Source organism: Choloepus didactylus, assembly GCF_015220235.1.
Source record: "Choloepus didactylus isolate mChoDid1 chromosome 25 unlocalized genomic scaffold, mChoDid1.pri SUPER_25_unloc1, whole genome shotgun sequence".
NCBI lineage: Eukaryota > Metazoa > Chordata > Mammalia > Pilosa > Megalonychidae > Choloepus > Choloepus didactylus.
In genome coordinates, this window is record NW_023637606.1 from 5,569,509 (window position 1) to 5,596,598 (window position 27,090).

The 27,090-nt window shown below is 47.7% G+C and overlaps 1 protein-coding gene across 1 annotated transcript in view; it reads left to right on the forward strand.

The window, feature by feature from the left end:
- Nucleotides 1-13,759: 13,759 nt before the first annotated feature.
- LOC119525397 (complement C3-like) overlaps nucleotides 13,760-27,090 on the forward strand; it is a 30,056-nt gene continuing 16,725 nt past the window's right edge. Inside the window, exons 1-19 of the mRNA XM_037824106.1 lie at nucleotides 13,760-13,899; nucleotides 14,723-14,915; nucleotides 16,263-16,428; nucleotides 16,524-16,594; nucleotides 18,270-18,364; nucleotides 18,467-18,549; nucleotides 18,633-18,723; nucleotides 18,869-18,971; nucleotides 19,209-19,335; nucleotides 19,567-19,682; nucleotides 19,788-19,940; nucleotides 20,779-20,982; nucleotides 21,106-21,312; nucleotides 21,651-21,809; nucleotides 22,973-23,102; nucleotides 23,361-23,432; nucleotides 23,647-23,844; nucleotides 25,895-26,003; nucleotides 26,273-26,358. Of these exons, the coding sequence (XP_037680034.1) occupies nucleotides 13,826-13,899; nucleotides 14,723-14,915; nucleotides 16,263-16,428; nucleotides 16,524-16,594; nucleotides 18,270-18,364; nucleotides 18,467-18,549; nucleotides 18,633-18,723; nucleotides 18,869-18,971; nucleotides 19,209-19,335; nucleotides 19,567-19,682; nucleotides 19,788-19,940; nucleotides 20,779-20,982; nucleotides 21,106-21,312; nucleotides 21,651-21,809; nucleotides 22,973-23,102; nucleotides 23,361-23,432; nucleotides 23,647-23,844; nucleotides 25,895-26,003; nucleotides 26,273-26,358 (2,437 nt within the window). The 5' untranslated portion in view covers nucleotides 13,760-13,825. The remainder of the gene's footprint in view (nucleotides 13,900-14,722; nucleotides 14,916-16,262; nucleotides 16,429-16,523; nucleotides 16,595-18,269; nucleotides 18,365-18,466; nucleotides 18,550-18,632; nucleotides 18,724-18,868; nucleotides 18,972-19,208; nucleotides 19,336-19,566; nucleotides 19,683-19,787; nucleotides 19,941-20,778; nucleotides 20,983-21,105; nucleotides 21,313-21,650; nucleotides 21,810-22,972; nucleotides 23,103-23,360; nucleotides 23,433-23,646; nucleotides 23,845-25,894; nucleotides 26,004-26,272; nucleotides 26,359-27,090) is intronic.

Below are 27,090 nucleotides of genomic sequence, written 5' to 3' on the forward strand. Positions count from 1 at the left end.
GCTTCATAAGCCAATCCCTTTGTCTTCTGGCTCCCAGCTGGGTTCAACCAGTAGGAGGCACTGGAGATTGGAGGATGGGACATGATTGAGGGGGAGGTACTTATTCCCCCAGCTGTCTCCCCACCAGGTCAACCTTTTGTAAGAAAAATTTATCTAAAACTTGGAAATAGAGCAGAAGGATGACTGCATGATTTTTCAATCTCATTGTGTAACATCTGTGTCCATTGGATCTTCAAGGAAGCAGATGCTAAGATGGAGTCAGGAGTGCAAAGAATTTATTGAGGGATAATGACTGTGAAATATGAAATGGAAAGAACGCAGTTGTTCTGGTTTGCTAATGCTACTGTTTTGCAAAACACCAGAAATGGATTGGCTTTTATAAAGGGGGTTTATTTGTTTACAAAGTTACAGTCTTAAGGCCATAAAGTGTCCAAGGTAAGGCATTGACAATAGGGCACCTTCACCGAAGGAAGGCCAATAGCATCTGAAAAACCTCTGTTAGCTGGGAAGGCATGTGACTGGCATCTACTGATCCTGGATTGTGTTCCATCTTCTCTCTCAGCTCCTGTGCATTCTTCTAAATGTTGCTCTTGGGGCGTTTTGTCCTCTTAGCTTCTCTGGAGCAAAAGTCTGCTTTCAACAGCTGTCTTCAAACTGTCTCTCTAAGTTGCAGCTCTGAGATCCTTCTGTTTGAGAGCTCATTTAAGACTCCACTGAACTAATCAAGACCCACGCTGAATGGGTGGGTCACACCTCCATGGAAACATTCAATCAGAGGTCACACCCTAACCAAAGGTGTCACTCACAGTTGGGTGGGTCACATCTCCATGGAAACAACCTAATTCCAATATCCCACAAGATTGGATCAAAGAACATGGCTTTTTCTGGGGGACATAATGTATACAAACTGGCAAAGTAGCCTTGAGCAAAAAGAACCTCAGCCCACAATTCAGATCTGACTAAGTCTTGAAAAGTCAATGTGAAAATACGAAGTAAAGACTGTGTGTTAGAGGAATCCCACAGTGGGCAGAAATGACCTGGCATTAGTATCTTTGCTGTGCTTAGTCATTGGCTGGGCTGCCTGGAATGAGCACCAACCAGAGGTTCTCAGAGAACTGCAGAGCACATGCAGTGCCATTGAGCTCCGAACGGCACACCTCAAAATGTATGGAATCATGTAGAAAAATGCTTCTTTTTGGAAAGTCCAATTACTGGAGTTATAATTTAACAAACAAGCTCACACTTTTTAGTTGTACAGCTTTTTGTGTATATAAATGTATACAGTTGTTTGTAGCCACCACAGGCATCAAGACATTAGGTATTTCCATCACCTCATCCAGTTCCTTCTTGTCCTTCGTAGGTGAATCCCTCCCCCAGCTCCTAGAAGCCACCGATCTGATAAATGTCGCAAAGCTTTGTCTTTTCCAGAATGTCCATATAAATGAAAATATCCATTTCCATATAAATGGAAAATGCACCTGTATTTGACTTAGCTATTTACTAGTTTATTAGAGCTCAGACATTGTAAAGTTGCACATTAACTTATAAAGATTTTTGTACAGTAGAAAAGAAAGGTTACAGATTTTTGACTGTCTAGGACATTAACCATTTTTTTTTAAAATAATGGTTTCACTTATTTCTAATTCTCATACCATAAAGTCCACCCATTTAAAGTGTACAATTCAATGATTTTTAGTATATTCATAGAGCTGTGCAACCACCACTGCAATGAATTTTAGAACAATTTTACCACCTTCCAAAAAACCCTGTAACCTTTATCCATTACTGCATGGTCCCCCATGTCCTACCCCCTGCCCCCTGCAACCACTAACCTATTTTCTGTCTCTGTGGATTTGCCTATTCTGAACATTTCATGTAAGTAGAATCATACACCATGTGGTTTTTGTGTCTGGTTTCTTTCACTAGGCATAATGTTTTCAAGGTTCATTCATCTTGAAGCATGTATCAGTTGTTCATTCTTTTTTATGGTTGAACGATATTCCAGTGTATGGTTATATCACATTTTGTTTATCCATTCAGCAGTTGATGGGCACTTGGATTGTTTTCACTGTTTGGCTATTATGAATAATGTCACAATGAACATTGTGTACAAGCGTTAATCAGTTTTGAATCTATCGGTAAATTCTTTTCAGGATTTCTTTGATTGACTATATACATTCTGTCCCTTGAATTCTCCTTTTAACAGCCTTACCATCTTACAGGCTCCTTCCTTCATTAATTAATTGGCTAAAATCTTGGACACATCTCCATTTTATATTCATGTTTTTTCACTTCTTGTGAATTGCATTTGAACATTTTGCTGAAGGCCAAATTTCCTCTGCCTTCATCGTCTGCTGGAACTAGAGGTATTCTTTCTGGGTTCCAGTAAGTTCTCCCTCCCCTGGTCCCTGGGGGCTGGGGCTAGCCCTGAGGTACCCTGCTTTTCCTGGTAGTTTTCTTAGCCCCATTCCATACCGTTGGACATAGTCACTTGATTGCTTGCTGCAAATGTGCTATCTCTTTCCAGGCAGGGCTTGACCCACATTGTAATAGCCTGGAACACTGTCATGTTCACAACTGTATCTCCAGTGGATACAAAGTAGCACATAGTATATGTTCATTAACACTTGCAGCATGAATAAATCAAGGGCATACTAAGGGGAGTCCAATTTGCAGGCTCTTGAAGGCTTTGTCAAATGAAAAACAAACTCAGACTTAGTAAGGGGAGACTTTATTTGAATGGATTATTGCAGGGGTGGGTGGTGGGGAGGAGAAGGGAGAGATGGGGGATGAATGGAGAAATCAGAGAATGTCTGATCCTGAGCTCAGCGGATTCTCAGGAAGAGTTAAAGGGATATTGTATACGGACTCAGACTGAAGGTAGCCCAAAATTCCTGGGGGAAGGAGAGAAATTTAGCCAAAGTTTGGTTAACAAGTATTTTGTTCTGATTGATTAGTGAGAACAAAACAGCCCAGCTAATCACTTACAAGGCTCAGAGTGAGAAAGTCTGTGTCTGGCTTTACTGTAAATAAACAAGGGCACATCTGCAAGTGTAATCTAAGTCTGGGGAAGGGGGTTCTTTGCAGTCAGCTGTTTCTTGGAACACAAAAGAGTGAGGGGATTTCTTAACTCTTTTACTGTTAAACACGGGGCTCAGGGAAAATTCTACATTGTTAGTTTGACTATCCGTTGCTGTGGTAACCAGGCAAATACTGGGAAGACGTGTTCCAGTGTGTGCCCACAAGGGTCTGTGGCCCCAGTGTGCACACGTGAGGAGGGTGTGTGTGCCCAGCTGTGAGCCCTGCTGGCTTCCAAATCTAACAGAAGCTCAGGCATGCCTGGGCTTGTCTCCCTAGCAGATGGGGCTTATTTGCGTGGCAAATAATATTCTCATGGTATGATGTTTATTCAAAGGCAGGAAGGAACCATGCTGCATGAGCTTGCCCCTGTGATACGATTTTGGAGGAAATAGAGGACTATGCCCCAAGCCTATCAGTGTGGATTTTTGCCTCTTCTGTGTGACCCCTATGGAGGGCTGGGAAGTTGTGAGAAGGAACCGAGGTTAATAGTTTCACCAAGACTGAAAAACTCTGGTACCCGCTTCAGAATGTAGCGTTGGTGGGGAGCTTTAAGCCTCAAGGGTTTTAACTCCTCATGGGTTGTACCATACAGGAAGTGGCAATGGCCATAGGAGCATCCCAGTTTGAGTACATGTGGCAACCTCCAGATTCTGAGAAATATACATATGCTGAGAGGAGTGGGCATCCCAACCAGGGAAATGTGCACTCACTCTGTTCAAATAATTCCATTTAGGTCTTAGGGCTAGTGAGGGAAAATTCAGGTTATATATGCACACCACCAAGATCTTGGAGCCAGTTTGGTGAATTTTAAAATAGATGCAATTTTTTCTTCCTCAGCTTAACATACTCTTCAGGCTTTTATCATCTTCCATAAAAAAGTTAAAGCATGTAGAATGTGAAAATCATGAAACCTGGACTCCAAATATCTTGGGTTCAAATTCCTAGCTCTGCCAATGACAAGCTGGTAACTCTGGGATGACATGAAACCTCGTCACACCTCTGTTTACAAGTCTGTAAATGAGAAATTACTGATATTAGAATCACTGGGTTGTTGTAAAGAGTGGGGCACAGACCGTGGAACTTGGCTACTCAAGTTTGAGGCCCAGCTCTACTTCTTCCCAGCAGTGTGATTTCCAACAAGTTACTTTTTTTTTTCCCGTGTCTTGTTCATTTTTAAAAAATTCAGTTTTATTGAGATATAGTCACATACCATACAATCATCCATGGTGTACAATCATCTGTTCACAGTACCATCATATAGTTTGTGCATTCATCACCCCAACCTATTTTTGAACATTTTCCTTACACCAGAAAGAATAAAAATAAGAATAAAAAATAAAAGTAAAAAAGAACACCTAAATCAACCCCCCATCCCACCCTTCTTTTCATTTAGTTTTTGCCCCCATTTTTCTACTCATCCACCCATACACTGGATAAAGGGAGTGTGAGCCACAAGGTTTTCACAATCACACCATCACCCCCTGTAAGCTACATAGTTATACAATTGTCTTCAATAATCAAGGCTACTGGGTTGCAGTTTAGATAGTTTCAGGTATTTACTTCTAGCTCTTCTGAAACATTAAAATCTAAAGAGGGATATCTATATAGTGCATAAGAATGCCCTCTGGACTGACCTCTTGACTCCATTTGAAAGCTCTCAGTCACTCAAACTTTATTGTGTTTCATTTTGCTTCCCCCTTCTGGTCAAGAAGATGCTTTCAATCCCACGATGCCAGGTCCAGGCTCATCCCCGGGAGTCATATCCCATGTTGCCAGGGAGATTTACACCCCTGGGAGTCAGGTCCCATGTAGGGGGGAGGGCAGTGAGTCCATCTGCTGAGTTGGCTTAGCTAGAGAGAGAGAGAGGCCATATCTGAGCAACAAAGAGGTAATCAGGTGGGGGGGGGGGGACTCTTAGGCACAATTATAAGTAGGCTTAGCCTCTCCCTTGCAGCAACAAACTTCATAAGGGCAAGCACCAAGATAAAGGGCTCAGCACACCAAACTGTCAGTCCTCAATGTTTATGAGAACATCAGCCACAAACCCAGGTGGAGAAGTCCAACATTTCCACATTTCCCCCCAGCTCCTCAGGGGGGCCCTTCATACATATTTTTTATTCACTGCCCAAATGACTTTGGGATGAATCACTATTTCACACTAACCTGTACAAACCTACCATATCTCACTTCCTATTCAATTGGCAAGTTACTTAACCTCTCTGTGCCACCATTCACTATCTGCAGAATGGCAGTGACAAGCATATCTTATAGGGTTATTGTGAACATTAAAAAAGGTGATGCACACCACTAGCAAAATACTATATAAATCCTGGAGTTATCATCGTAAGGCACATGAATTTCTTACAACTCTAAGGAAATATTCAGACAAGTCTGAGGGCTGGGCTGAAAGAGCAGGCAACCGGGGTCAGAAAGGAAATGCTGTCATTGTAAGAGGTAAAATGGGCAGGGGAGTTAGATACAAGACACTTTCAGAAGCTGTTGTGTGTATTAAGAGTTTCGAGTTGACTTTTCCCTCAGGGAACCTGGGCTCCTCACTCTTGCTTTGCTCCTCCTCTGATGCTCTATTCTTGCTTGGACTTTTTTTTTATCCCAGGACACTTATTCTGCAATGTAAATTCAGAAAGGATTTCAGTGCATATTAAAATCCATGACCATTTCTACTTTTGCTGACAGTTTTCCTTGGCTCTGCTTCAGAATTCTTCTGCACAAAAACTCAGGATCACAAAAAAAATATGGCTGAAAATATGTACTTTACTCATCCTGTTGGGTCCACTAGCTCCAAAGGGCTGAAGATATAGGAAGGTGAAGAAAGAATGAGCAGGGAAATCCTTCTGCACTTTGTAAGTTAGTGACTACCCTTTATATTTTGTACATGAGGAAGGTAGATACTTGATTCTCACAATACTGCTTGTCATTTCTAATCTGCAAGGTAAAATTTGGGTTGAAAATCGAACATCCCAAGAAGTCTTCCTAACCAAACCCATTCCTTCCAAAGAGGGAAATCAATGATCAGGTCTGATATCAAAAAAGAGTTTTGAGCCTGTTGAGATGAATTCAGAAGAAAGTGCTCTCGCTTGCATTCTTGAGCCATAACAGAATCTCTTTTTAGTAAACAGTGCACCATTTACTGCCATCACTTGGCGTCAGTCCACTGGTAATGAGCAAAATAAGGTCAACAAATCACCAAATTCCAAGTCCTCCAAGTGTCAACAGCTTCCCCACTGCTGTGCCAGTGTGTCCCAGGCAGAAATGATCCAAAACATCCCAGGAAGAAAGAGTAAAGTGGTTATGAAGTGGTGTCTGCTATACTTTAAACAAGGTTTATTTTCTCATGGGAAGATTCAAGGACTGGCACACTCAATTCCAAATATGTCCCAGCCCTGGACTGAAGTATGCTCCTCATCATTGTGAACCTGGCCACCAAATGCAAGATAACCATAGCCGAGCTCCTTGCATGCAGTTGCATTTCCAACGTGATCTACATTCTGTGGATTCATCAGATGGGAGAGTGGAGGTCACCATATTCCCAGCTCAGAGTGCTACTTACTTGGCCTTTTGAATGAAGTTCTCTGCTTCTAATACACCTTCTACCTTTCTTCTGTCCTTCCTTTCTCCCTTCTTCTCCTTCTCCTTCTTCTTTTTTTGTAACAGCTTTGCTGAGATACAATTCACATGCCATAAAATTCACCAATTTAAAGTGTATGTCTTAGTTTGCCAGGGATGCTATGACAAATAACTGTTTATGATGGGCTGGCTTTTACAACAAGAAGTTATTGTCTCATGGTTTTGAAGGCTAGAAGTCCAAAATCAAGCTGATTGCAAGGCCACCTTTTTTTTTTTAAATGCAGTTTTATTGAGATATATTCACACTTCCTACAAAACTTCTGAAGTATACAATCAGTGGCTCTCAGTATCATCACATAGTTGTGCATACAACCCCAAGATCAATTTTAGAACATTTTCATTACTCCAGAAAAGAAATAAAAATAAGAAGAAAATCCTAATCCTCCCATACCCCTTATCCACCCCTATTATTGACCCATAGTATTGGTGTGGCACATTTGTTATTATTGATGAAAGAGTATTAAAATATTACTGTTAACTATAGTCCATGGTTTGCAGTAGGTACATTCCCCCCCATAAACCCCTCTATTATTAACTCCTTGAAATAGTGTTGTGCATTTGTTCTAGTTCATGAAAGAATGTTTGTATATTTGTAGTTAATCACGAGCATTGTCCACCATAATAATCACTGCATTATATATTCCTATGTTTTAACCTTCAACTTTCAAGGCCACCTTTTGATGGAAATTCAGCCTTTCTTGTAGGGTGAGTAGTTTTCTGGTGATGGATGTCCTCTGTCACATGGCAATCTCTTTCCTCTCTAGCTTTTTCTGACTTCTGGATTCTAGTTCTTCTGACTGGCTGCACCTGCATTTCCTCTTTTAATGCAGTGTGGAGTTTGAAGCTGTTATGCACCCCATAAAGGATCATGTTCTTTTAATCCATTCCTGTGGGTGTAGACCTATTGTAGGTGGGACCTTTTGATTAGGTTATTTCAGTTGAGGCATGCCCCAGGGTGGATCTTAATCTTCTTACTGGAGTCCTTTAAAGAGGATAAAGGACACACAGAAAACAGAGATGACATTAACAGAAGCTCACAGAAAAAGCCCCAGAAATGTTTAGAGAAAGAGCCACAGATGAAGAAGAAGCCAGAAGCTGAAACAACGAAACTTGGGAGAGAAGGACCAGCAGACGTGGCCATGTGACTTGCTGTCAGACAGAGGAACACCAGATGCTAGCAGCCAGTCTTCAGAGAAGGTATCCTCCTGTTGATGCCTCAGTCAGGACATTTTCACGGCCTTAGAACTGTGAATGCGTAAGCTAATGCATCCCTATTGTTAAAAGCCAGTCCATTTCTGGTATAACACATTTCGTCTGCATTAGCAGACCGAAACATGGGGCTCCGGTCTTACGAATTAAGACCCACCCTGATTCAGTTTAGCCACAACTTAACTAATAATAACATCTCCAACGGTCCTGCTTAAAAATGGGCTCACACCACAGGAAGGCAAACTAAAACTTGAACAGGAGTCAGTCCCCAAATCTCTGCTCTCTGCACTACCAAAACTTTTTACATGCTCCTTCCATGCAAAATACCTTCACCCATCCCAATATTACCAAATCCTTAGTCATTTCAGGAACAACTCCAAGTCCAAAGTCCCATCAAAATCAATTGTGTGTAAAGGATTGAAAGCAGGGACTTGAAAAGATATTTGCACACTGATGTTCATAGCAGCATTATTCACAATTGCCAAAAGATGGAAGCAACCTAAGCGTCCATCAGCAGATGAAAGGATTAACAAAAAGTGGTATAGGCATATGATGGAATATTTTTCAGCCATAAAAAGGAATGAAGTCCTGATACGTGCAACACCATGAGTGAACCCTGAAGACATCCTGTTGAGTGAAATAAGCTAGATATAAAAGGACAAACACTGTATGATCATACTGATATGAAATAATGAGAATGTGCAAACTTACAGAGTGAGAATCTAGAAGGTAGGTTTACCAGGGGTTGCGTTGGGGCTGGAGAATGGGGAGCTGATGCTTAATTTGTACAGAATTTCTATTTGGGTTGGTTGTGAAGTTTTGGAAATGGATAAATGTGGTAGTAGCACAACATTGTGAATGTAATTGACAGTACTGAAATATATATGTGAATGTGGTTAAAAGGGGGAGATTTTAGGTCATATACATATTACTGGAATAAATAAAAAGATGAAGATAAAACATAGGACTGCAGAACGCAGGGAACCCTATTGTAAATAATGGACTGTAGTTAATAGTACAATTATAAAAATGTTCTTTCATGAATTATAACAAATGTACCACACTAATGCAAGGTGTTAATAATAGGGTGGTTAATGGGAACTCTGTATTTTTTTACATGGTTTTTCTGTAAACCTACAACCTCTCTAACTTAAAACAAATAAAAAAAATCAGTTGTGGATGTGGTCTGTCCTATGATGTGCCAGTTTGGATATATTATGTCCCTCCAAAAGCCGTATTCTTTAATGCAATTTTGTTGGGTTAGATTTATTAATCTTTCTGACTAGGGTGTGACCTCTTGATTGACTGTTTCCATGGAGATTTGACCCCTTCCATTCAGAGTGGGTCTCATTTAAATCACTGAAGTCCTATAAAAGAGCTCACAAACAGAAAGAGCTCAGAGCAGCTGACAGAGACTTTTGGAGAGACTGAAATGTTTGCTGAAGCTTGAGATGCACACAGAAGGATGTTTGGAGATGCTAAGCTAAGAGAAACCCAGAGACATTTTGGAGAATGCCATTTTGAAATGCAACGCAGGAGCAAAGGATCAGCAGACGCCAGCCACGTGCCTTCTCAGCTGATAAAGGTGTTCTGGATGCCACTGGCGGTTCTTCCAGTGAAGGTATCTTCTTGTTGATGCCTTAGTTTGGGCACTTTTGTGGACTGTAAATTAGGACTGTAAATTTGTAACCAAATAAACCCCCCTTTATAAAGGCTAATCCATTTCTGGTATTTTGCATAATGGCAGCTCTAGCAAACCAGAACATGGGGTAAAACTCCTCTCCACCTGTTGACCTGTGAAACCTAGAAAACAAGTTATCTGTTTCCAAAATACAATGATGGGACAGGCATAGGCATAGACAGTTCCATCCAAGAGGGAGAAATTGGAAGGAAAAATGAAGTCATGGGTCCCAAGTGAGTCCAAACCCAGCAGGGAAAACCCCATTCGATTCCAAGTTCTGAGAGTCATCTGTGGACTATACTTTGTCCTCTGGGTCTGCTGAAGTGATAGCCCCACCCCTTCCAAGCACTGTGAAGCAGCCGCACTTTCCTGGAATGCCCAGCATAGGCTCCACCATTTCTGAGCAGCAGGGTGCTGGCTGCACTCTTCCTGAACATCAGACATAAGGTGGGAGACCTGCCCTCTCCAGGGCTCAGGCCATGTCTCATCCAAAGGAGGGACAGAAGCCCCTCTCTCATGGCCTGTGGAGAGCTTTTTGGTCCAGAACTCTATTTATGTGGTTCTGCTCTTGAAGTAGTGCTTCCTTCATTTTGTCTTGTCTCTGTCCCCTTCCATCCAGGATGGTAGGACTTCTGCTCATACAAAATTATCAAAAACCTTGTTGGTTTTGTGTGCAGTTCAAGGGTATCCAGGCCATCAGGCAAAAGGATCTTCCACAGGATAAGTGCATTTCTAATGATGACTTCCTCAGAGATGACTGACTGAATCCCTGAGTCATCTGTCTAATTTCCTTAGGAAAGGATGGCTCACTTCCACCCTTACATGGAGCTCCATTCTCTGGGAACTCTCTGGAAGCTCAGGAGGCCTCTGTTTCTAGCCCTCATTTCACAGCTCACGAACTGCATAGGCTGAGAGTTTTCCAAATCATCAACTGCTGGTTCCTTTGTGAAGAACAGTTCAGTCTTCAGTTGATCTCTTTCCTCTCTCATTTTACTATATGCACCAAGGAGAAACCAGGCTGCACCTTCCACAATCATCTGGAAATCTCAGTGAAATATCCAAGTTTATCCTTACAAGTTCTGCCTTCCATTCAACATCGGAATGCAATTTTGCCAACTTCACTGCCACTTTATACCAAGGGTTGCCTTCCCTCCGGTTTCCAATAACACATTCATCATTTCCTTCAAAGGCATGAAAGATTCTGTTTATGACGATTTAGGTATTCTTTGAGATGAGAAAAACTTTCTCTACAGCTCTCGCTTATTTCTGATCCTTCACCAGACAAGCCTTGACTATCCATATTTCTACTGACAGTCTCTTTTTTTTTTAATCTTCATTTTATTGAGATATATTCACATACCACGCAGTCATACAAAACAAATCATACATTCGATTGTTCACAGTACCATTACGTAGTTGTACATTCATCACCTAAATCAATCCCTGACACCTTCATTAGCACACACACAAAAATAACAAGAATAACAATTAAAGTAAAAAAGAGCAATTGAAGTAAAAAAGAACACTGGGTACCTTTGTCCTGACAGTCTCTTCAAAGCAAACTAGACTTCTCCTATCAGGCACATCAAAATCCTTCCAGCTCTTTCCCATTACCCAATTCAAAGCTGCTCCCACAGTTTTAGGGTTTGTAATTGCAGCACCCCACTTTCTGGGACCAAAATCTGCCTTAGTTTGTTGAGGCTGCTATGAGAAACACCACACAACAGGTTTTGGCTTAAAGAACAGAAATTTATGGTGTCATAAATTTGGAGACTGAAGTCCAACATCAAAATCTCAACTCAACAGGCCATGCTTTCTCCTTGGGTTTGCCACAAACCTTGGGGTTCCTTGGCTGATATTGTTGCCTCCATCACACAGCAACCTCTCTCTCTCTCTCTCTCTCTCTCTCTCTCTCACTGGCTTCTTCTACTGCTCACTTCTGGCTTCTACTGACTGACTGTGTATGAATTTCCTATGGAAATTTGTATGGATTAAAGCCTACTCTGCTTAAATTTGGGCTCATCTTTATAGAATTTTTGAAGATCCTATTCACAAATGAGCCCACACATTAATTAATAATAATGACTTCAAAGGTCCTATTTACAAATGGGTTCAAGTTCACAGGAATGTAAATTAAGACTGGAACATGTCCTTATGGGGAACATGATTCAATCCATACACCAGGAAATGGGCTTGTTTGTTGGAGGAAAGTAGAGGAAGTAATTGAGGGGCTTGGGGGACCCCAGCAGGCACCCCATCCCAGTTTCAGAAGCTGAATCAGGATTTGGCAGGTGGGGGCAATCAGGTGTTTGCACCCTCCCTCCTTCTGTTGCAAATAAAAGATGTTGCAATCTCAGCAGATAGAACCAGGTCTGTTCTACTTCTCCATGCCATCCACCAACCCCCTCCTGCTCTGGACACAGAGTCACTTACAGGAAATCAGAGCAAGTTCCCCTTTGACCCCAGCAATGGGGCTCTGTAAACCAGCCCTCAGGGACCAGGACTCCCACCCCACACCAGTCCCCAGCCTTAACAATTCACCTCCTGCTGGGGCTTCACCACCTCCACCCCCGCCAGATGGTCAACCTTGTTCAGAATTAGAGAAATGCAAATTGAAACGACAGTGAGCTATCCATTTTCACTGCTGAGGCTGGCAAAAACCCAAAAGTTTGCCAACACGCTCTGATGGGAGGTGGTGGGGAAATCATTTCATGTAACTGATATAACTCGGTGGAAGGGAATTCAGCAATATGTAGCAAGATCACTAATGAGAGTAGACTTTGACCTGTTGGGCATGTGCAAAATTATAGTAATAATGGTGAAGGCAGTAATAATAATGATCAACAACTACATAGCACTCATGACCCAGGCACGATTCGCCCAAGTTAACTTCTTTAGCCCTAGTAGCAGTCCCATTTGCAGATGGGGAAACTGAGGCACAGCTAATACGAATTGGAGCTGGGAAGCAAGGAAGCTCAAGGTTACTTGCTGCAGAGCAAGTAATCTATAGATGGCACAAAGGCTGTCGGACCGTACGACTGATGGCTTTCCCACAATGTAACATTAGGCAGCTACCTACCAGAATAAGGAAATTTTCTGTGTACTGATAAGGAAAATCTTCAAGATATATTGTTATCTGGAAAAGCAAGACACATATTGGGAAACCAGGAAGAGTGGTGTGTAGACTATGCTAGCCTGTATCTGCTCACGAATGCACAAGATACCTCTAGAAAAACATAAGATTTGACCACAGGGTCACATCTGGGTGAAGGTCTGGATGGCTGGCAACAGGGGTGGGGGAAAGACTAACTTTTTCCTGTATGCCCATTTGTACCTTTTAGATTTGGAACCAAATATTCACAGATAGAAATAAAACAACTTAAAATAACATAATAATAATAGTGATAATAATATTCTAAGAGGAAGTTGATGTGAAACATTACAGAAACTAGAAACGGGGGCTTTCCTCAACAAAGACTTTTTTTTTTAATCCATCCTGCTACTCAAGCATTGTGAAAGGTGAGTAAAGGGAGCTCCAGATCCCTTTTAGCATGGAAAACATGTTTATCTGGATAGTGAACTCCTACACATCCTTCAAAGCCCAACTTAAATGTTTTCTCTTCCAAGGAGCCTTTTCTGAACCTCCAAGAAGCAGAGCTCTTCTCCACTGGGGAAGACATTCCATGGGCTGGGAATGTCTCTGCTTGACTTAGTTCCTGCTCTCCCCCCACTCCACCCCCAGGCGTGAAAGCTGCTGGAAGTGAGTCCTGGGGATCTTCTGGGGCTCTAGCTCCCAGCTCAAAAATGTACTCTTAGGAAGTGTTTGATTAATAAATGCATGGCCAAAAGTAGACTGGGCTCATAGCCTGGATATCCAGGAGGAGCCTTTTTTGAACCTTAGTGTTCTTGCACCATAAGTGGATACAACAAGTGAAAGTCCTAGTTCACATCTGTTCCTGATCTGAGGGAGGTGAGAGCGTGGGGGAAGGTCTGTTCATGATGGAGGGGGACATGACCTTGGGATACTGGTCCCATGGATTGAAAACATTTGGGAAATGGTATTGAGAAATCTGGGGCAGCCCCAGGGAGGGGAGAGACCAGAGGAGGAAGGGGGAGGGGTAGCCAGATAAGAGGTGGCCTCCAACAGCCTCTGCTCACTCCTCCCTGTCCTCTCCCTCCGTCCCTCTGTCCCTCCACTTTCCCTACACCATGGGACCTGCCTCAGGTTCCAGCCTGCTGCTTCTCCTGCTGACCAGCCTCCCCCTGGCCCTGGGGGATCCTCTGTGAGTCACCATGACAACCCACCCCCAAAAAGGCTGCTTCTGGGATGGGAGCAGGCATTTGTGGGTACAGTTTCCTGTAGAATCTAGGGTGCATTCGGGTATTTGTGGATCCAGGGGATAGTGGGTTGTGAACTATACAAATTTGGGCTTCCTGTGGGGTTGGGTGTTTGTGGAATTCAGGAATGTGGGATTGGGATGTTTGGGGGCTCAATGTTTCTAGAATTGGGAGTCTGTAGGTTTAGGAGGTCAGAGCTTTGTGTGGATGTGAGGTTGAGGTGAGTGTGTGGTTGGGGCGTTTTGCAGGTTTAGGGGTTTGTAGGTTGGACTTGACAGGAATTGGGAGTTTGCACTTTCAGGGTTTCAGTGTTTCTAGGTTTAGGGGTTTGGTGTTTTTGGTTTATGTAGCTCGGGGTGTGTGGTTGTGGATATATATAGGCCTGGAGTGTTAGTGGCTTAGGTTTGGGGTGTTCAGAGATTAGGGGATTAGGGTTTGGGTGCATGTGGGGTTGGAAGTCTACAGCCTAGGGAGGGTTGCTGGTTCTGGTTTTGAGGTCGTAGGGTTGGTAGGATCCGGTCTGTTCACAAGCCAGGGGTTCAGGATGGCAGATTCCTGCCCAGTGGGTGAGGAGGTGGTGGTTCCCAGGGAGGAAATCAGATCTGGAGGCTGGCGCTGGTGCCCCGGTGTGGCCACTGGATCCCCTCCAGGACCTGGGGCTGAGGCCCAGTACCAGGAAGCAGAGGCTGGCCAGGCGCTGACCCGGAACAAAGCTGGAGCCTGGGTGCCCTGGCATGACAGTTCCACCCCTGTGCCCGGCTCCGGCAGGTACTCCATCATCACCCCCAACGTCTTGCGGCTGGAGAACGAGGAGACGGTGGTGCTGGAGGCCCACGAGGTGCAAGGAAACATTCCTGTCACTGTCACCATCCATGACTTCCCCGCCAAGAAGCAGGTGCTGTCCAGAGAGAACACTGTGCTGACCAATGCCAACGGCCATCTGGCCACCGTTACCATCAAGGTGGGCACAGAATGGAGCTGGGACCAGCCCACACCCAGAGCCCCTCCCCACTCTGAGCCCCTCCCACTCTTGGAGTCCCCACCTCTCTGAGTCTCCTCAGTGTCTGAGCCCCCTTCTTCTCTGAGTCCCCTCCCTCTTCTGGACCCCTTATCTCTCTTTGACATCGAATCCTCTTCAAATCCCTCCCCTCTCTGAGCCCTCTCATCTCTGAGTCCCCCACTCCTCTCTGAGCACCCTCCATTCTCTGAACTGCCTCTCACTTTTGAGCCCCCTCCCCTTCTCAGCTCCCCATCTCTGAGCCCCCTTCCCCTCTGTTTTAGTGTCCTGGCTGATAAAACAAATACCATGCAGTGGATTGGCTTAAACAACCTGAATTTATTGGCTCATGGTTTTGAAGTGAGGAGAATTTCAAAGTCCAGGCATCAGCAAAGCAATGCTTTCTTCCCTAAAACTGCGGTGTTGTAGGGGCTAGCTGTTAGCCATCCTTGGCCCTTGGCTTTCCCATCACATGGCAGTGCCCATGGCTGAGTCTTCTTTCTCTTCTGGGTTCTGTTGACTTTCAGCTTCCGGCTGCTCCCGGTGGCTTCTCTTTCTGTATCCAATTTCCATTGCATGGAAGGACTTTAGCCATATTGGACAAGGGCCCACTCTCACTCATTTTGGGCACACCTTAACTCATAACATCTTCAAAGTCCTATGTACAAATGGGTTCACACCCACTGGACCTAAAAATGCCTTTTGTGGGGGATCTGACTCAATTCCCCAACACTCTTCATGAAGCCCCCCACCCAGAGACCCCTTTCAACACCTCTGTTCTTTGAGACCCTTTGTGTTCCCACTTTCCATCCCCTCTCTCATCCCCAACCCTCTTGGAGCACCCTCCTTTCTTTGAGTCCCTCCCCTTTCTTTGTTCCCTCCCATTTATGAATACCATCGCCTTTTTGAGCCCCCTATGTTTCTGAACACACTCTCCCTCTATGAATCCTTCCCTTCTTTAAAAGTGTCCTTTCTCAGTCCCTTCACCTCTGGGAAACCCCCGACCAACTCCTCTCCCACTTTGAGCCCCTTCCCCCTCTTTGAGTTCCTTCGTTCTGTGAAACCCCTTGCCCCTTCTCAGTCTCCTCACTTCTCTGAAACTCTCTCCCCTCAAGTCTCCTATCCTTCTGAGCCCCCCCCCCCCGTAAGCCCCCTCCCATTCTGCATCCCTCTCTGACCCCGCCCCCCCTCTGAGCTCCTTGGAGTGATGGGCAGGCTCTGCAGTGATGAGGGGCAGGTGAGGGCCTGGAGGCTGGACCGTGAGCACAGGGTCCTGAGCAGACCCTTAAGGATGCCCTGGCCCATGCCCAGGTCCCGGCCAACAAAGAGCTCCAGTCAGAGAAGGGGAAAAGGTTCGTGATTGTCCAGGCGGCCTTCGGTGACACCCAGGTGACGAAAGTGGTGCTGGTGAGCATTCGGACTGGGTACCTCTTCATCCAGACGGACAAGACCATCTACAACACCCGGGCTCCAACAGGTGAGGGGGCGGGGGTGGCTGGAGACCCCCGGGCAGGGGTGCGGGGAGGAGCCGCGCTCAGCAAGCTCTCGCTCTCTCTTCCCACCACCGCCCAGTCCGCTACCGGGTCTTCTCCGTGGACCAAAACCTGCTGCCCGTCGGCCGGACCGTCGTCGTCAGCATCGAGGTACCAGGCAGCTGGGACCCCAGCGACACCGGGCAGAGGCTCGGGGAGAGCAAAGAGGGGGAGAGAGGCAGGGACGCTGACACCCAGATGCAGACACCGGAAAAGGCTCAGTGGCAGAGACCCAGACTCAGAGCTAGGCAGAGAGCAGCACCGACAGAGGCCTGAGACGGGGCGGGGACCCGGGGTTCTGGCTGCAGACAAAGCCCCGGTCGGGTCACTTCCCGAGCAACAGTTTCCTTATCTAAAGCTGGGGAACCAGATAATTCCATGTAGTCGGTTCTCCTCACCGCAGCCAGAGGGCGCCGGTGAGCACCCGAGTCTGCCCGCAGCCCTCCAGGGCTCCCAGCTTGCTCGCTGGGGTAAAAGGCAAAGCCCTCCCCGCAGGGACCCTGCACAGCCTGCCCGGACCCCCTCCCTGCTCCGCCCCACCCCCCCGCCCCGCTCTGCTGCTCCATCACGTCGTCCCAGACACATGGATCTCCTCTGAACCTCCACCTCGCCAAAAGCCGTCCTGCCTCAGGGCCTTTGCACTGGCTTCTCTCTCTGGCTGGAACTCTTTTCCTCCAAATATCCACACGGCTCACTCCCTCCTCTCCTTCAATTCTTTGCTCCAAAGTCAGCAATGCCCTAATTTTACAGGGAGGTCTTTCTTGATGAATCTGTAAAATTGCACCCCCACCCCCAACCCAGGCAGACAGATACACACACACTCCACTCTCCACCTCCTCCCTAGCATTTTCCTTCAGCATCATGTGAATTGGAGGTACATATTTGTTAATTGCTCCCCCCGCCCATCGAACCTAAGCTCCACAGGGGAAGGGATTTTGATGCATCTCCCAAACCCATCACACCATATGGCTCAAGAAAAAGTTACCAGGGGAAGGAAGGGAGGGGGAGGGAGGAAGGAGGGAGGGAGCAAGGAGGGAGGGAGGAAGAAGGAAAGGGAGGACAAAGGGAAAGAGGTGTATTTACTCCTCCTAGGATTGTCATGAGCATTTAGGGACATCATGTGATCACAGAGAGAAGACTAACCACATATTTGAAGTTGCAGAGCTGCTTTAGGAAGAGGTGGGGTCTGTGGGGAAGGGAGGGCACACATCTGCTTGACAGGCACAGCCAGCAACCAGCTTTGTATAAATATCGCTGTGTGCAAATGCCAGTGCATCACCCCTAGAACGGCCCCATTTCCAAAGAAGCCGGAAAATCAGATTTCTGTGGGATGTCTCCTGATGTTTGACTCTTGGCAATAATGAAATAATATGTGTATTAGGCTGAACCACAGAAAATTGCTATTCGTGAAGGTAAAAAAGAAATAGGCAGTTACCTGTGATTCAGTCTAATCAAATGCTCAGCTCAGGGTCTGGCACAAAATAAGTGTGCAATAAATGCCAACTATAGTCATTAGCCAGAGAGGCACTGATTTCAAAAAATCATGCTTGTATTAATTCTACTCCAAGCCAAGGAGGTAGGTGCTATTATTATCTACTTTTTACAGAAATGCAGATTGAGCACAGAGAGGTGAAGGAACTGGCTCAAGGCCACACAGCTTGTGGGAGACAGCACCCGCCACTGAAGCAGCTCCAGGCTCTGGCCACTGCCCCTGTTGACATGGTGCAGAGAGAGGGTGCAGACACACAGAGCCCCTTCATCTGACCCACCCCCCTGTCTCCCACAGACCCCTGAAGGCGTTCTCATTAAGCGGGACTCCCTTACTTCCCAAAACCAGTTAGGCATCTTGCCCTTGTCTTGGAACATTCCGGAGCTGGTCAAGTACGTGAGGTCCTCCGGGAGGGGGTTCCGGGCCCCCTGATCCCAGGAGCGGGGTTGGGGGCCTGGGGGCCTGCCAGACCACTCACCCGGCCTTCCCTGTAGCATGGGGCAGTGGAAAATCCTAGCCCACTACGAAGATTCGCCGCAGCAGGTCTTCTCCTCCGAGTTTGAGGTGAAGGAGTACGGTAAGGTGGGGGGCGACCCGGGTGGGGGTCCCCGGAGCGCTGGCGCAGCGTCCGCCCCCAGCCGACGCCGTCCCTCCCCGCAGTGCTGCCCAGCTTCGAGGTCAAGGTGGAGCCCGCGGAGAAATTCTACTACATCGACGACCCCGAGGGCCTGGTGGTGCACATCACGGCCACGTGAGGAGCTGAGGGCGGGGCCAGGGAGGCACGGGGGCGGGGCCAGTCAGGGGGCGGGGCTCTGGGTCCTTAGCCACAGGGAGGGGAAGCCGGGGAGACTCAGCTCTCCAGCAGCGGAGGATCTGAGGCTCGCGTCATCTCACAGGTTCTTATACGGCAAGAACGTGGATGGAACAGCCTTCGTCATCTTCGGCGTGCAGGATGGCGACCAGAGGATTTCACTGTCCCAGTCCCTCACCCGCGTTGTGGTACCTGACAGAGGCCCCCTCTGAGCCCCTCCCCAGCCAGCTCTCCCCTCTCTCAGGCCCTCCCCTCTGAGCCCTTCCCCTGTGTAAGCCCCTCTCCAGCTGAGCCCCTCCCCCCTGAGTCTCCTCCCCTTTGAGTCCCCCCCCCTCTGCGTTCCCTTTCTGAGCCCCTCCCCCGTCTCTCTGAGCCCCTCCCCCTGAGCCCCCCTCCCCTTTCTGAGCCCTCCTCTCCTCCTCCAGATTGAGGATGGCAGCGGGGAGGCCCAGCTGCGCCGGCAGGTCCTTCTGGATGGGGTGCAGCCCTCCCGAGCAGACGCCCTGGTTGGGAAGTCCTTGTACGTGTCTGTCACGGTCATCCTGCACTCAGGTGAGCCCGAAGGAGCAGGCTGGTCCGAGGGCGGAGGCCCAATACCACCAGTGGTCCAGTCTGAGAGGGGAGGCCCTGTCAGAGCAGCAAGCCTAGTGTGAGGGGACCGGCCTGGTCCAACGGGTCGGCCCAGTGTGAGCGGGGGAGGATGCCCAGTCTGAGGGTGGAAGCCCAGTGTAATTGTGTCCAGCCTGACGGGGGAGGACTGACCCTCCTGACCGGCCCCTTCAGGCAGCGACATGGTGGAGGCGGAGCGCAGCGGGATCCCCATCGTGACCTCCCCTTACCAGATCCACTTCACCAAGACGCCCAAGTTCTTCAAACCAGCCATGCCCTTCGACCTCATGGTGAGACCCGGGGCTGGGGTTCCACCGCCACAGCGCCCCTGTTCCCGAGTGCCAGCAACGCCTCTGCGTCTGTGTGAACCCCTCCACCTACTCTCACCCCCACAGGTGTTCGTGACGAACCCCGACGGCTCTCCGGCACGCCACGTCCGCGTGGCGGCCCAGGTAGTGGGAGAAGACGAGGTGGAGTCTTTAACCCAGGATGACGGCGTGGCCAAGTTGACAGTTAACACCCCCAAAAGCCGGCAGCTGAATATCAAGGTGAGTCACGGCCAGCCACGGGACTCACCCCTACCCCAGCCAGGGAGACAGGAGAGAGGCCTTTATGTGTACAGTGTGATCCTGACATTTGCATAAAGAGATCCTGTATTTCTTAGTGGAGTCCTTTCTCATGCATAAAGCGGTCCTGCCCATTACACAGAGGAGTCTTCATTTGCATGGAGGCATTTTCCACATGCAAGCAGGGGTCCTGCCTTTTGCATGCATCTGCATATATGAGTTCACATTTAGATAAACAGGTCTCTTTCACTTGCCTGTCACCTTCTATTTTTGCATGGAGAGGTGCTCCTGCCTCACTTTTAGGTCTACCCTTCAGAGAAGAATTTGAATCCTGCAAAGAGGGGCACTGCAGTTTATATAGATGGGCACGTGATTTTCATGATGACTCTGTTCTTAGCATTCTGGAGGTCAAAGTCCAACATCAGTCTCACTGGGTTAAAATCAAGGTGTCAGGAGGGCAGTGCTCCTTCTGGAGGCTCTAGGGAAGAATCCGTTTCTTGCTTTTTCCAGCCTCCAGAGGCCACCCTGCATTCTTTGGCTCAGGGCTCCTTCTTTCATCTTCAAAGCCCACAGCTTGGCATCTTTATATCTCTCTCTGACTCTCCTGCCACTCTCTTATAAGGATACTTGTGACGACAGTGGGACCACCTGGATAATCCAGGATAATTTCCGCCGTCTCATGATCCTTACTTTAATTGCATCTGCAAAGCTCCTTTTGCCATGTGAGGCACCATATTCCCACGTCCCAGGGATTAGGACATAGGCATCTTTGGGTACCTCTGTTCAGCACAGCTCAGCGTGCATCCCTCTGTCCTACCAGGTGCGCACGAAGAGGGAGGGCATCCTGGAGTCGCGGCAGGCCACCAGGACAATGCAGGCTCTACCCTACAGCACCGTGGGCAACAACTACCTGCATCTCTCCATGTCCCGCAAGGAGCTCAGGCCGGGAGATACCCTCAATGTCAACTTCCACCTGCGAGTTGATCCTGGCCTGGACAACAAGATCAGCCACTACACTTACCTGGTCTGTGGACGGCCACAGCCCCTGGGCTCCTAGACCCCTCCAGCCCCTCCTCCTCACTTCTCTAGCACCACCCAGACATCTCCCACAGCCATGAACACCAATCCTTCCTCTCTGTCCCCCCAGATCATGAACAAGGGGAAGCTGTTGAGGGTAAGTCACCAGGCACGAAAGCACGGTCAGGACTTGGTGGTTCTGCCCTTGACCATCACCCCGGATTTCATCCCTTCCTTCCGCCTGGTGGCCTATTACACACTGATAGGCAGCACCAATCAGAGCCAGGTGGTGGCCGACTCCGTGTGGGTGGACGTCAAGGACTTGTGTATGGGCACGGTGAGCTCCCTAGATCTCTCTGTGCCTGTCTTGGCATCTCAGCCTCTTCTCTGCTCCATCTGCCTCTGCCTCTCTCCAGACATCTCAATCTATTTTTCTCCAGCTTGTAGGATTCCTGCCTCTCTCTTCCTTTTTTCCATATGACTCTTCTCCCCTGGCTTCAGTCCTTGTTTCTCTCTTTCCTTGCCTTTCTCTCTGAGCTGCTGCTGCTGTCCACTCTCCTATCTTTCTCCTGACCTCTCTCTTGCCTTCAGTCCAGCCCATGATCTCTGCCCTTGGCTGACCAAACCTAGGGCCTCCCTGGGCTGACTTCTCCCTTGTGACTTCTGTCCTCATAGCTGGTGGTGAAAAGTGGTGGAAAGGAGGAGAAGCACTATTATCCAGGGCAGCAGATGTCCCTCAAGATAGAGGGTGACCATGGGGCCCGAGTGGGGCTGGTGGCCGTGGACAAGGGCGTGTTTGTGTTGAACAACAAGCACAAGATAACTCAAAGCAAGGTGTGCACCTGGGTGGTTGAGGTGGGGCAGATCCTGGGGCTAGGCAACAGGATGGGGTTGGAGTTGGAGTTGAAGATGGGCATGTGGATGGACAAGGGTTAAAGCTGGGATGTCAAGGGTTAAGTTTGGGCACTCTCACCTGTTTCACAATGGCAATGCCAACAGCAGGTGTCTTGCAGAATTCTCCAATGTGGGAGGCCTGAGGATGGGGATTAGGGCAGAGATGAGGTTGGGGATCAGGACAGGAATGCAGTAGGGTACAAGGGGGAATGGAGAAAGTTGGGCATGTGGTTGGGACAGGGGTGGGAATGGAGATGAGAATATGTCTAGGAATGAATATTTAGAAAGGAATGGGGTTGGGAGAGTTGTGAGTGGAGATGAGAATGAGGTTGAGATAGGGAGGGATGATGATATGGAAGAATGGGGATGGGAATGGGGTTGGGATAGGGTTGGAAATGATGAGGTGATTTGCAGCTGGTTTGGGATTGAGGATAGGAATGCAAAGGGGTTTGAGGGAGAATGGAGATAAGATTGGGAATGGGGTTGGTATAAGGGTGAGAAAAGAGATGAGAATTGGTTAGGAATAGAGATGGAGAAAAGAATGGGGTGGGATAGGGTTGGGAGTGGAGATGGGAATGGGGTTGGGATAGGGTTGAGAATGATGATGATTGGGAATAGAGACGGGAATGGGGGCACGATGGGGTTGGGAATGGGGTTGGGGATAGAGTTGGGTACGTTTGTGAATGATGATGGGTTGGGTGTAGAGTTAGAGAGGGGATGGTTTTGGAAATGAGACTGAAGTTGGAGTTGGAGAGGGGCTGGAGAGTGGGGTGAGTTTGGGGGTTGTGAATGGGGATGGAGTTGTGGGGGGGATGGGGATGACACTGGGGGAAGGGATGGGTGGAGGTGGCCATGGGGTTCGGTGAGGATGGGAGCAGTATCCGTGCAGGTGTAGGAATGGAGGGAAGGTGGAGATGCAGATGGGGATGGGGTAGCTGGGGTGTGGTTGGGGGTAGGGGTACGGTTGGGGTGGGGTTCTGGAAGGGATCCAGTGGGGTGGGGCTTGGTGGGGTGGGGGAGAGATGGGCAGATAGCTGTGTAGGTGGGTTGGCAGTGGCACTGCTGGCCTGGACTCACCCATCCTGGGCCCCCTCTTCCCACAGATCTGGGATGTGGTAGAGAAGGCAGACATCGGCTGCACCCCGGGCAGTGGAAAGGACTATGCTGGTGTCTTCACGGATGCCGGCCTGGCCTTCCAGACTAACATGAACCTGCAGACCGCCGATAGGAAAGGTGAGGAGGGGCAGCGCCTCCAACTCTCAGACGCGGGGGTCAGCAGAGCTCAGTGGATAAGGGCAGGTCCCTGGATTCAGAAGGACCTGGGTTTGGGTCCTGCCTCCCCACCAACTTGCAAATCACTTCTCCCTGAGCTCACTTTCCTCATCTGCCAAATGGGATGACGACACCCCTACCTCAGGGCCATTGTGAGGAGTAAACCAAGAACGTGCAGGAGGTATCTAATCACCTTGCTACCATGCCCCTGCCCCTCAGAGCTCGAGTGCCCGAAGCCGGCCACCCGCCGACGTCGCTCTGTGCAGCTCACGGAGAAGAGGATGGACAAAGGTGGGAGCCTTCAGCTGGCCCTTGGCCCTTACTCACCCCCACCCCACTCCTGAGCCTTGCCCCTAGGGGAGCCCAGCCTGGTATTTCAGGAGTAAAAGAGGGAGAAGGGGAGGTCCTGGCCTTGGGGGAAGTTCTCCCTGGAGTCTGCCCTGAGTCTGTCCTGCTTCAAGGCACCCTGGCTGAGGGTCTGACATGGGGGACTCTGCTCCAACAGTGGGTCAGTACAAGGACAAGTTCCTTCGCAAGTGCTGTGAAGGTGGCATGAGGGAGAACCCGATGAAGTTCTCATGCCAGCGCAGGGTCCAGTATGTCTCGGACACGGGGTGCAAAAAGGCTTTCCTCGACTGCTGCAATTACATCACCCAGGAGCGGCTCAAGCATGACCGGGACAGTCCCCTGGGCCTGGCCAGGAGTGAGTCTGATAGGGGGGTCCCAGGGGTGGGTGGAGGGCAGGCCTGGGGGAGGGTGACTCTCTCTGAGAAGGAAGGCTGACGCTGCTTGAAGGGGGAGGAGGAACTTTTGAAAGGGGAGGACACCCCTATTTGAGTGGGGAGGACACCCCTGTCTGAGGAGGCAGCAGGCCTTCAGATGAGGGATCTGGTGATCCAGCTCTGAGGGGAGAAGGACCTCATCTAATGGGGGGAGAGGATCCCCTGCCTGACAATCATTTTAGCCCCATCCCAGTCAGTCTGCCATTGCCCAGGACATCACATTTAGAGGGAACATTCTAGATGATGAAGCTGGTGACACTAATCAATGTGAAGACTAAGGTGGGTTCTACACTTGCCTTTATCAAAGGAAACTGTGTTTCCTTCCAAAGAGAGGTGACTAACTCCATGAGTTACCCAACAATGTTCATTCATTCATTCATTCATTCACTTTTGGATAAGACAAAGCATGAAAATACTTGCAACTTTACAACTCATGCCAAATAAATGTTCAACAAAGCAAAGAGAAGTTTCTTTTATAATAAACTCATTTTAGTCAAAACCAAAATGGTCTCCACCACCACAGTTTGGCATTTACAAAGTTGAGAAGAGTTATCACTGTCAGTGGCTAGAGGCTTTGAACCTGCGTATTGCCCAATCACACCTTTTATTATATACCTTTTAATATGTCTTAATTAGAAAAAGACATTTCTGCCCATTCTGATGGGTGTCATCAAAACTGAATACATGGAAAACACCCTTCAGGGAACCCAGACTTTAGTGTGGATCAACTAGGCAAATTCACAGTTCATTTTCACCCGTCCAAATTTCACTGTTTAACAATTTTATGCAGAGCATTCATTACCCTGTTGATGGCTCTCATGAACCACTTGAAATTTTCTTTTGCATCTGCTGTCTTTTTCACAGGGGACTGGAAATCCATTGATCAGTGGGGTTGGAGGAGCAAAAGCAAGTGTGGGTGGTTCTTGAAAGTGTGGGAAAGTGCTTTTCATCAATTCCATGATGCAAAGTAATGAAAGAGAACTTTGCTTAAAAATTAAGGGGTATAAAAAAAAAAAGACACAGAGGTTCTCAATGTGAATGAGCAAAGAGCTCTACCTTTAATCAGTTTGGAAACTATAATAATCTAGACATGCTTGTCTGTATCCCAGCACCTTAGAAAGTTGTGACCAAAGAAAAGACTTTCTTTTGCAAGCAAGAGATAATCTGAAAGCTCCTAGGAAATTAGGCAAAACCCATGATCTACTGGGAAATTGTTTATTTGCGTAGGGGTGTTTTTTCCCCAGCATTATGTGATTTCTTTAACCAGTTGAGGATCGGACGGAGAATTGCTTAACTGTTAAGAACTTGAAGGCACTGTGATGGATTGTTTCAGAGTATGGGTGGATGCCAATTGGCATCAGTGGAATTCCACTTCCTTTGTTGTCATGGGGACCTGGAAACGAATTGAAACGTGCCCATCATTTCTGTTTGTTTTTTTTCCTTTTTTCTTTTTTTGAAAGTTGTTATTTTTTCTAGTACTCCAACAATGCCTAAGAAGTTCTATCAGCATTTTTGAGAAAAGTCTAGACAGGGTTGATTTCTATTTTGGTCCAGTTTTGTTTATTTGCTAGTGAAGTCAAGCTGGCTTTCAAGGCCACCACCTCTCTGTGGCCTCTGTTGGGATGGGAAAGCCCTCAAGTCACCTGGCTGTGTTCAGCATCATCAGATCCACTGGGCACAGTAGACAGTAGACAGGGCCCATGAAAATGTTTGCATTCCTTTGAGAATCATGGGGTATAAATGAATATAATCCAGCTTGGATTACAGTCATCTTTATACCAATGCTGTCATAAAATTTAATTTTTTAGATATTTTTAATGGAAGAAAGCAAAAGTGTGTTGGGTCCCTGAAAGTGGACATATGGCCCTGAGTGGGTTTCTCTGCTGGGAATCCTTCCGGGACTGCAGGGGCTGGGGATGGGAAGGGGTAAAGGGGGGAGTGGGTCTGCTCTAACCCAGGATGGTCCACCAGGTGACCTGGATGAAGACATATTCCCAGAAGAAGACTTCATTTCCCGGAGCCAGTTCCCTGAGAGCTGGCTGTGGAAACTAGAGGAGTTGAAAGAACCAGAGAAAAACGGGTATGGCTGCAACCCCCTCCTCCCCAACTTCAACCTTCTGCCTGCCCAGCAGGGGCACCAGGTTCCTCTTCCATCGTCATTCCAGCCCCGTCCCCTTAATTTGCAGACCCCAACCTTTTGGAATCACAGCTCAACCTGGAAAATCAGCATTTGGGCTGCCCACATGTGCCCCCCACCCAGCTCCCTCCAACAGGTCCCTTGGGGCCCTGCCCACCAGCCCCCTCCCCACAGATGTCTTCCCCTCATGTCCCCTCCTCTCCTGTACCCAGAATCTCCACGAAGATCTTGAAAGTGTTCTTGAAAGACTCCATCACCACCTGGGAGATTCTGGCCGTGAGCTTGTCTGACAAGAAAGGTGAGGGAAGGTGGCGGTCCCATCCCTGGGAGGCAGGGCCCTGGGGCCCTGGGGGTTCCTCATTCCATCCCGACAGATCCCCTGTCTTGGTGGCTGACACCTGTCCCCTGGTGACTACAGAGGAGACCCAGGGTAACTCGTGGGGGATACATTCCCTAAAGTCGGGGCTGCTGCAACTGTAGAAACCATTAAAGGGCTGTGTCGACAAGATAGTGGGGAGGATGATTAAGAAAAGAAAGATACACAGGCAGCAGTGTGAAATACCCAACTGAAACATCGGTGGTCAGATTGTGACAGGTGACCAGGTGGACAGAGGGTGATCTCTTCCCTGCTCACCTGCTCCCCCACCAGCACTCAGCCCATGTGGGCACCTGGAGAGCCCTGGCCAAAGGGCAGCTGTGTGATCTTAGGCAAGTTACTTAACTTCTCTGTTCCTTGCAATTTTATTTAACCCAATATATGAAAAGTTTATCATGTCTTTTTGCAAAATTTGCAAAATCACTATCACACTAATAGTAACATTACAATAATACGTCTATAAAAGTTAACACTCATTTTTCATCTCAAACTTATTAATGAGATATTTTACACTTTTGTAATAAGTCTATAATATCTGGCATGTATTTTACACTTACAGCACATTTCTATTGGGATGGTGAATTTTCACCAGGAATATTTTGATCTATATTTCAGATTTCATAAAATTTACAAATGGAAAATTATATTCATCTA